At 44.0% G+C, this 10,562-nt stretch overlaps 1 protein-coding gene across 1 annotated transcript; it reads right to left on the reverse strand.

Annotated features, from left to right (window-relative positions):
* Window positions 1–5,941: 5,941 nt before the first annotated feature.
* Window positions 5,942–9,523, reverse strand: FZD9 (frizzled class receptor 9). The gene is made up of 2 exons (XM_083172089.1): window positions 7,671–9,523; window positions 5,942–6,669 (listed from the first exon to the last, which is right to left on the reverse strand). The coding sequence occupies exons 1-2, from the start codon at window positions 8,716–8,718 to the stop codon at window positions 5,963–5,965; spliced, it is 1,755 nt and encodes a 584-aa protein (XP_083028215.1). The 5' UTR covers window positions 8,719–9,523; the 3' UTR covers window positions 5,942–5,962.
* Between the last annotated feature and the right edge of the window lie 1,039 nt (window positions 9,524–10,562).

Below are 10,562 nucleotides of genomic sequence, written 5' to 3' on the forward strand. Positions count from 1 at the left end.
TACTTTAGAAAACCAGTACTATTTTTATAATGCAAATCCAAAAAAATATATATTTATATATAGATCTGTAGTGACAGCTGCAGTATGTAACCCTTTCCCTGATAGACAAATGGAGAACAATTTTGCAATCTAGCAATGCTCCTTAGTACCTATTAATTCACATCTTCTTGTGCTGTTTTCCACTATATACACACACAGGAGACCATTTGTGTGCTACATCAGTGCACACGAACATGTACTGTAGCTGATCTAGTCCCAAGGAACTGTTAAGATGCAATCCCTATGCTGAATATTGCTTTGCAACATGGCAGCTTCTACTGCTTGAGATCCTCATGATTATGAATGGGGTGTATTATTTTGGCCAATCAGGGGGGGAATTAATTAGAATGAGAGATTCAGAAAGTGAGAGATCTGGTAAGAAATCTCCAGGTTTTTTTTTTTTTTAAAGCGGCAATCATTTACATTGCAAAGCCAGTTTGATTTTGAAGTGTAAATGATTGCCGCTTTAAAAAAAAAGGAAATGTGCAACCTCAGGTGTTAGTTTAGTTTAGCAAACTAACATTCCAAATACATCTCAAACCATTTGTCACCAATAGAAAACCCAGATTGCCAAAAGGTAAAGTGATTTTCCTAAATATAATGAACAAATACAAATATGTTTCTAGAAACCTGTATAAGGGAGTATTTCCTATACCAGGTAGATGTGCTTGTTTTCGCTGTATAGAAAATTGTTCAATTATATTGCACTGACCTGAGCTCATCTGTTGTCGTATCCATGGCAACGAAAATGAACAAATCTGCCTGGACAATGAAATGCTCTGAATGTAGAGTTCATCTTTATGATTATTATATTCTCCTATGCATGTTTCCATGCAAACTGCCCTGCAGAATACAGTATAGAATGTAATAATAAACTACTGCACCATTTGAATCACTATTTGTGGTGTAGGCTACTTTTTCTGCAAAGTATAATGAATATATGAATCCCTCACAGCTATGCACACACATTGTATTTGATGAAGTACAGGAAATTCACATTGTGCTGACGGTACTTATTGCTATTATTGTCTATATTTAAAGAGCACAGAGGAGCTGCCACTTTGAGCCAATATTCCAAAGAATGTGACCTATCAATTCATTATGAACCATACTTGACTTTTTTTGAGGTTATCGCCCCTCTGACAGTTTCCAATGGGTATATCCAAGCGCCAAGATCAGATCAGTGTATGGGCCAGATGTACTACGCTTCAAAAGTGATCAAATGGAGAGTGATAAACCACCAACCAATCAGCTCCTGCCTGACATTTTTCAAACACAGTCTGTGACCTGGCAGGTAGTAGCTGATTGGCTGGCTGCTTATCACTCTCAATTTGATCACTTTTGAAGCTTAGTGCATCTGGCCCTTTGTGATGACACAAATTATTATGGCCCCACCCACACAATTGTAGTTTTTGTGTAGCGGGGAAGGACCATGATGGTAAACGTGTTTCACAAAAAATTACACCAAGGCCCCACTGCATCCTTTTCTAGAGGAAGTGGACAAGATTTGGGAGAGTGGCTGACAATCCTTGGGAAAATGCCCTGATATTATTGAGTCTCACAGACATAACAGGAGTGAAGTCAGGTATTTTATAAACCACTAACATGGCGTTTCACCATTTCCTAGTTTGTTTGTGTGATGAGTTCCTTCCTAGCCTGGAGTATTGTCCCCTGTACGACGTGCTTATTAACATCTCAACATACCGAAGATGAGGGCATAAAAATAAATATTCAGATGGAACATTTCCTACAGAAATAAACATTTCATCTCAATAATATAATAGCTTACTTGTGGAAATATATAGATATTTTATAACGATTCACCTCATGGTAATTACAAAATAAGATACATAAAAAAAAACAAAAACAGTTTATGTTCCAAATGATTTTAAATTGGTCTAATCCAATCATATTATCACAAAGTATTACACATTCTTTGGATGGAAAGCCATTTATCTAAACTAAATATCAAAAATTCTGGGAATTCTAGAATCAGGACATACAAGTCTTTGGCACTTAGCAAGTAAAGCTGCGCTGGCCATATCTCAGGACTGATCTCAGATCTGAGTCGTCAAAAAAATTTCCCGGTCGCTTCCCAGACACATGATTGATCTTTCAGATGGACCAGCTCTCATTAGACCAGCTTCTGGCGATAGAATCGTCATGCGCCGTCCCCCGCCAGCTGACGGAGTCCGTCAGAATGGGACGAAACGCGCCACATTCTGCCGGAAGCCCTGCAGCCAGCTGGCCGCTCTCCCCCGCTCCCTGCCTATCTCCCTGAAGCGGAGACAGGCAGGGAAGCACCCGGTCTCCGTTGCCTTTCAGAGTGGGATGTGCGAGCGAGTGAGCCGCTCGCGCATCCCCGTCTGCCGGCCACGAACCCCGCCAGCGTTATGGATTTGTCGCGATGGCAGGCTGGCCGACGCTGTCTTCATCTGTATGTCTGTAACTTCACATAAGATTTATCGTAAGATCTGCAAATCCCAGCATACAGGTCATTAGCAGCATCATCAGATCTTACGTGCAGCATCCATGCATTGTACTAAAACACCACGACTTGCACTCAAAACACACACCCATCAAAATCGTGGGTTCAGGCCTGAAATCGTTCTGAAGTACGGCCAGCTTAAGTTTACTGCTACTGCTTGTAACACATAACACAATAGGAACTCAGTCATTTCAACTAGGACATTTGCTTTAAAGTGTTAGAAGTTATTCCTCTTTTTTCAATTCAATACTTCTTGTGGAAGTGCAAGTCTCACCGGCCCCTCGGATATTATTAATGTGGTTCCCCAGACAGCCTATGAAGCCGCTCTTTCTTACACTTTTAAACGCACAATTTCATAGAAAACTTGCAAAGTGTTTGGATGAAGCGAATGTAACGCTGTTTCCTTGCAAAGCATCTACAGAGAATCACTTCAATCACTATACAACATAAGATATATGATTCATCTTTCTGTACTCGCAGCGCACATTACAGCGATGGATAGTATGAAATATGTATAATGAAAGGCTGCACAGGGCATGTCAGATGCAGTATGCAGAGCAGATTTCTTTTTCATAATACACTATCTAAATTCTTTTCATGTCTACTGGTTACACTGCTTTTAAGATGATCTCTTGCAGCCTCCTCAGTAAGCTTGCTATTAACTTTTTTTATTCACAAGACTGCACTTATGGTATGGGCTGGCCGGCATAATATTGCTTGTTAAATAATATTTACATAAAAAATACAGGAGATCAGGAGGGTTGCTTTCATCACATTAGTACAGGCATTTCTCGTCACCTCATGTATTTCTCACATGTTCTGATAATTAATTTAGACTGCAAGCTCCCAAGGCCAGGGAACTCAATGCTACTTGTTTCTACTTATGTTTACGAGGTTGTGATTTGTTTCTGTTGCAATTTCTGTATTTAAGCTTTCCTGAAATATTTAGCCATTTCATAAATAATGCGGGGCAGTACGGATGGTGTAATGGTTATCATTACTGCCTCACAGCACTGAGGTCATGGGTTCGATCCCCACCATGGCTCTAACTGTGTGGAGTTTGTATATTCTCCCCATGCTTGCATGGGTTTACTTCGGGTACTCCGGTTTCCTCCCACAATCCAAAAATATACTGGTAATTGGCTTCCAAAAAAATGAACCCTAGAATGTCTGTGTGTGCGTGTATATGTGGTAGGGAATATAGATTGTAAGCTCCACTGGGGCAGGGACTGATGTGAATGTTCAAATATTCTCTGCAAAGCGCTGCAAAATATGTATGCGCTATATAAGAAACTGTTAATAAATAAATAAATGTCCAAACTATGGCCCTCCAGCTGTTGTGAAACTACAAGTCCCATCATGCCTTGCCACAGTTTTGCTATCCGGGAATGCTAAAACTATTGCAAGGCATGCTGGGATGTGTAGTTTCACAACAGCTGGAGGGCCATCATTTGGACATGCCTGAAGATATAATGCAGCTTGTTTTAGAAAGGGATACATTGCATACTAGCTAGATCCATTGCTACAAATACAAATGAATGCAGTATAGTACTGCAATATATGAGATTCTTAGGCTCTTTAACCTTCAGTATAATGTTTATATAGGAATTCTACTTTATTTTCGCAATCATATCACTAACACTGTTTACTATGCAAGTGGCTTGTTTTTACAGTTGCAGGCCAAAATGAATGTGAATATGCCAGCCAGCCCAGAATAAACCATAACCATAACTTATTAGTCACAACACATAGAAAAATGACTGTGACGCTGTTGGTCATTACAACATGCCGCTGCAATTCAATACTGACAAAGGTAGTTCTGTGCAGGTCACATCACACAGTATCTGTGTTGCCTTATTGTGTCCAATCCTATCACACAATTATTTAGCATATCAGGTAAAAAAAGGAATGACCGGCTTGTGTGATTCCAATGCCCTTATATTAAGTTAACATCAGCCGAAGGCAACATGTAAAGTAGCTCTCCAGCTGATGTGGAACTACAGGTCTCAGGAGGCTTTCTGAGCATGTGTAGTCCCATAACAGTTTGAGAGTCACAGATTGCCTATCCCTGATATGATAAAAGTGAATACAATAAATATGTTTATATTTCCTGTACGATTTGAAGAGAAGGCAATGATGAAGCAATGGTATTCATTCACTTAATATTGAAAACCCATTCATTTATGCGAAACTGTGCGCTAATAGACTACAAAAAGGTTCATGACATATGCATTCTGCAGAGTAACACTGGAAGACGATCACACTTCAAGGCAGCATAGATTTACACATTATGGGGCAAATGTAATAGGGTGTGAGAATCAGGAAGTGAGAGAGTTTGGGAGAATTTTCCCCTTTTTTTTAAAGCGGCAATCATTTACTTGGCTAAATCAACCTAGTTTTGCAGTGTAAATGATTGCCGCTTTAAAAAAAATAGGTAAACTTTACCAAAATCTCCCACTTTCTGATTCTCACCACATTTGGCCCTGTCTATCAACTGTTCTCCTGAAAACTTAATAAGGAAACTCACTGCAAATGCTTTAATATAGTGAAACCATTCAACACTTCACTGTTGAATGGATGGACAATGACCCACACAGTATTGCACTTCTGTTCACACAGCTAAATTATGTTATATGTTTTAGGCAATGCTCCCATTTCATTGGTATAGAGAAACTCTGTGTTGACCAGTTAAACATTGATACATGATTGTTTACCACACAGAGATAAATATGTGAGAAGTACTGGTCCACTCACTAAAAGGCCACTGCTCCATTGGATTGATCTCAAGAGCTGACATTTGGTGACCTTTTCAATACAGAAGCTGCACAGTCTTGATTGTCAGAGAAGCAATGAATAACACTGTGTCTGCAACCAACACTACACAGAAGAACATTACCAGAGCTGGATACCCAGGTCCCTGGAGATGGTGAGATAGATCGGACAAGTCATCTAGGCACCGATCTGTGTATTTTCTGCTATGGGACTAGGAGAGAGGGGGCTGAGCTCCCAAAACAGCTGCTTAAAGGTTCAGAGTTCAAATACAAGCAGCTACCAGGGGTATTTGAAACAGAGCAACCTCTAATGTCTCTAGTTGGAGCATTAATAATTTCCCTACAGGTGTCATCAAAATATATTATCCCTCTGCTTAGAAATTTGTAGGCAAGGTGTCCATTCTTGCCGCATTCCATTTATATGTTGTATTCCATTTATATGTTGAGCTTCATCATGAATTCACTAGAAAACGGTAAAACCTCACTCCATTCTCACATTAACAGTTAATCTTTTGAAAAGTCATCTGCAATTCCATCCTTGATAAGCAATTAAAACATGCTTGCTGCAGAGGTAAATGCATTTCCCTGTTGCATGTTCAACACATAATTCCCCCCCCCCCCCCCCCCCCCCCCCCCCCCCCCCCCATAACTACTATCTTTTGAATCACACATGTGTTGGGCAATCAATGAAGAGGTCCGTTTTTGCAACCTGAAGAGTGAGCGGTGGTGGCTTGTACGGACAGCTCCCCAAGTTACAAGCAATACCCCCTCCACTCCGAGGCTTCCCTCGAGTCCTGGTTCCCACCACCCCAAGTCGGCGCTGGCAAAGGATTCCTTGCCAGGCCTGCAGTGTCTTTGAACTCCATACCCACACACCACTGGTTATGCCCACAGCCAATGACATAAAGATCTTGAGCATGAAGACTGCTACACTGGGGATGGAAACAGGCAGCGTACAGTCTGACTTGGAACTCCCAGCTGTTGTCCTGCAGGGCTCTTCCCGCGCTCGTGTCTCCCAGTGAGCCAAATTAAGACGTTCATAAAAGCAACAAACAATGATACAGGTGGCTGGGACAGTATAGAGAATAGAAAATACTCCTATTTTAACCATCAGTTTCTCTAATTTCTCTGTGTTGGTTCCCCCAGTTTTCATAACACGTCGGATATGGAAGAGGGCAACAAAGCCGGTCAGCAGAAATGATGTGCCAGTCACCAAGTAGCACGAAAGTGGCACAAGGACGAATCCGGTTAGGGCAATGGGATCTGATCCACCGACATAGCATAGTCCAGTCAACTCATCTCCCCCCACTTTCCGCATTGTAAGTATGATGATGGTCTTTACAGCTGGAATACCCCAAGCAGCACATGCCCCTTTCAGACCGCACTTTTAAAACGGTAAATTGCCGTTTTTTTACCGTTTTAAAACGGTAATGTGTGCGGTCTGAAAGGTCCAGTCCCACTTAACCGGTTAGAAAATGCCGTTTTTTCTAACCGGTTAAAATGCAGGGTCCTACCCGTTTCTGAACCGGTATTTTAGCCAAAAAATCGGCTCAGAAACGGTATTTAGGACCCAGCCAATGAGCTGGGTCCTAAATTCAGCCCAGTGAATACTTAATGAGCTCATTAATGAGCTCATTAAGTATTCACAGCACTGGAGCCCCCCGCGCGCGTGTCTACACCCCCCGCGCGCGTGTCGACGCCCCCCCGCGCGTGTCGACGGCCCCCCCGCGTGTCGACCCCCCCCGCGCGTGTCGACGGCCCCCCCGTGTCGACTTACCCCGTGCCGGTATCTCCGTTGTGGTTCCCGGCACTGCAGCTCAGTATGCTCGGAAAGCACTTATGAAAAAAGTGTCTTTCAGAAAATGGCTGCCCCCATACGGAAGACAGTTTTTTTAAACTGGGTTTCCTATGGGGCAGCCATTTTCTGGAAGACACTTTTTTCATAAGTGCTTTCCGAGCATACTGAGCTGCAGTCCACAACGGAGGTACCGGCACGGGGTAAGTCGACACGGGGGGGGGGGCGCCGACACGCGGGGGGGGGGGGGGGGGTGGGGGGGCGTCGACACGCGCGGGGGGGCGTCGACATGCGCGGGGGGCGTCGACATGCGCGGGGGGGCGTCGACATGCGCTCGGTCGACACGCGAGGGGGGGGGGAAGCTGCATGGAGGGGAGTGCTGAAGGCTGCACTGGCTTTGACCCTGTATTTGGAAAGTTTCCAAAAACGGGTCTGCCAGTGTCAAAAAATCGGCACTTAAACGGTAATATACCGTTTAAGTGCTGCGGTCTGAAAGGGGTTTTATCTGGCAGACCCGTTTTTGGAAACGTTTCCAAATACAGGGTCAAAGCCAGTTATGCGGTCTGAAAGCAGCAACAGTGAAAGTAACTTCCATGGGACTCAATCGCTTCGTGACCCCACTTTTTACTGGCAGCCAGGAACCAAGTGAGAGTTAATACCACCCACCAAAGTGAGCTCGCCATGCCAAAATAGTACAATATCAAAAAGACAAGTGTACAGCCACTGCTTTCCAGGCCCTCTCGTATCAGGTAGGGGGCGCCACCTTCACGGTCACAAGCTATACTGGGAGCCCCGGCTGCAGCACGGATGAGAAATGCAGTAGAATAGACATTGTAACACATGCTGAGAAAGATAATTGGCCTCTCAGGGTACTGAAAGCGTTGAGGGTGTAATAAAAAAGTCAGTACGGTGAAGGCGGTGGAGATAAAGCACAGACCCGACCAGGCCGCCATCCACACCAAGGCAAAGTCCTTATCACTTGAGGACCAGTAGACATCCACATCAGGTGTGCACCTTGGAGCACACACTCCGCTCCTCTCCACATATAGGAATTTTTCAGGATTGGCGCATCGACTGGGTACACCCAAACGTGGAGGCCGCGGTGCCACGGGGAGCATGCCGTGGCCGTTCGTTTGAGGGTCTCCATTTGTGGCATTCTCAGGCGCCTCCATGCACAAGGCATTAGGGTCATTTTTACTGGGCAGACGGTCACAGTCCAAAGACTCTGGCCAACCGAAATGAAAGCGCTCCATTATGGGGGCACACTTCAGCCGCGCAGTTTCACACATGGGCTTACAGGCAGGAATGGAGGTGGACACCTGCTCCGTGCACATGGGAGCATAAAGGGAGCAGAGGAAGAAACGAAGGTGAACATGACAGCCATACTGCACAAGTGTGGCAAACTCCTCCAGCTTCTCCGCAGCCTCTGCCTGAGACTCGTGGCCAACATAGTTGGGCATCCTGGTCATGTTGTAGCCGATGCCCTGGCACATTGGAATCTGGATGGGCTCACATTTGGCTTCTCTTCCCCTCTCCACGTCATATAAACCCATTTCCAGAGCTGGGGCCATCACCAGCATTTGCCACATGCAGGCAAGGGTTAAGAGCCTGCAGAAAGAAGACATCCTTAGGCCAGTGAAACTTGTGCTCAGGCTACCAGGCAACAACTGTGAGGAGAAACAGGGGGCTGGAACGGATATAGACACACGACTTTATATCCAGCTGTCTGTTAGAAGCAGGGCACAATGCATTCCAGCACAGCGGCGTGCAGGGTCAGCTTTCTTGTCTTACAACTGGGTCACAGAGGACACAAATAAGCCTTTTTTTGTAACAATCATTCCAGACATGATGGTAAATACTTGCTGCAATAGTAATGCGAAGAAAGTAATCATTTGGGAATGCTGAGAAGTCACATCAGGATCCAGTCTGAGACTCACGTTACAATCCACAGGAACACAGCAAACCCTTTGCAGAAACACATGGCAGTACTGGCTTGTCCTCCACTGTGCCCAACAGTCTGTGCCAGTCTTTGCTGGCAGTATTCAATTAGTAGCTGCTTCTCCCTGGCTGTAAGCAGGATGTCTATTCCAGGAGCTGGTGGTCTTCAGATATCCATGAGCACAAGTGCAGCTTTCCTCCTCCCTGGCTGCCAATGTGAAATGTTGTGGAACAATGCAAGGCTGGAAAGCTTTCGGAGTGCTTGTGACAGCTACAAATAACAGCATGCCGCAGGGAATGCCAACCAATACATAAAGGACCAGACGAAGAAAAAAAGGTTAAAGTCAGGAGAGAGCGTTAGCACAGTGAAGGTACACAGGGTTAAGGACAGAGAGGTTCTGCCGACAGATCCCGCCCAGCTTGCATGTAGGGGAGGGTATGTGCCAGCTGTTACTGGGAGCTGGGCTACTGCTGACACTAAAAGCGTGCTGTGCACTTCACAGTAGAGAAATCACAACTGGGGTGTGCCCAGGTCTGTAACTACACCCACATTTGTCAAAGGGGCATGGCCTGGTTAAAGAAACAGTGCCCTCATTAAAACAAAGTGAATGGTAATTTGTAAAATTGCTAGAATAATATTTTCCAAGTTCTGTCACCCCCTGTTGGCAGTCATAACAAAATCTGACTTTCAGCAACTGTGGTAGATGTGTGTGTATGTATATATATATATATATATATATATATATATATATATATATATATATATATACTGTACATACATACATACATACATACATACACACACACCCCTCTCTATATATAATCTACATATCTGTACAGAGGAGGGGGCAGGGGGAAATTACACACAAACCTTGTTGATTTGAAAAAGCAGAGGGGAAAATCTTGGGTTACATTTATAAACCGCACGGAATAAGAAGCTCAGTGTTTCTCTCTCTCTCTGAACAAGCTGTGTTTTGTACTGCACTGGAAGCTCTGCAAAGCATTTATTTTATTAAACATCTGATTTTCTGGCCTTCTGGCAGGAGAAGAATTTAATACAAAGAAAGACATACACTACTCTCATAGATTGGCAGCCACACACTTGTACTCCGGTCAATTAGTTCTTATACATGTGGCCCTAACATACAGACATCTTTCATCGTACAATGCAGTATATGTAGTGTAGGCTACAGAACAAAATTCTGCCAAATTCTACTACTATATTCAGACTTAGGGGAATTATTTATCACAGCTTGGAGCGAGATAAAATTGTGGGAGCTAAAGTACTAGTCAATCAGCCTCTACCATACAATTTATAGGTTGTGTTTGAAAAACGACAGGAGATGATTGGCTGGTATTTTATTTCTTACAATTCTGGGGGATATTCAATCCCCGCTTCTATTTCCGACCGGGGAAATAGCAGCGGGCGCCTATTTAATACTGTTGTTTCCGACAGCATCGAAGGCAGAACTCGACAAAACAGATACGACTTTCAAACCTGACGGATCTGATTGGTCGGAGACAGCCGGAT

Source organism: Crinia signifera, chromosome 2, assembly GCF_055691185.1.
Source record: "Crinia signifera chromosome 2, ASM5569118v1, whole genome shotgun sequence".
In the NCBI taxonomy this organism is placed as follows: domain Eukaryota; kingdom Metazoa; phylum Chordata; class Amphibia; order Anura; family Myobatrachidae; genus Crinia; species Crinia signifera.

What these genes read in the sequence shown, in the direction of transcription:
- FZD9 (XM_083172089.1), bottom strand. Translation starts at nt 8,718, where the DNA reads ATGTCTTCTTTCTGCAGGCTCTTAACCCTTGCCTGCATGTGGCAAATG. An exon ending in CCATGGAAGTTACTTTCACT is followed by an intron (nt 6,670 to 7,670) that starts GTTGCTGCTTTC and finishes GCGGTCTGAAAG; the next exon opens with GGGCATGTGCTGCTTGGGGT.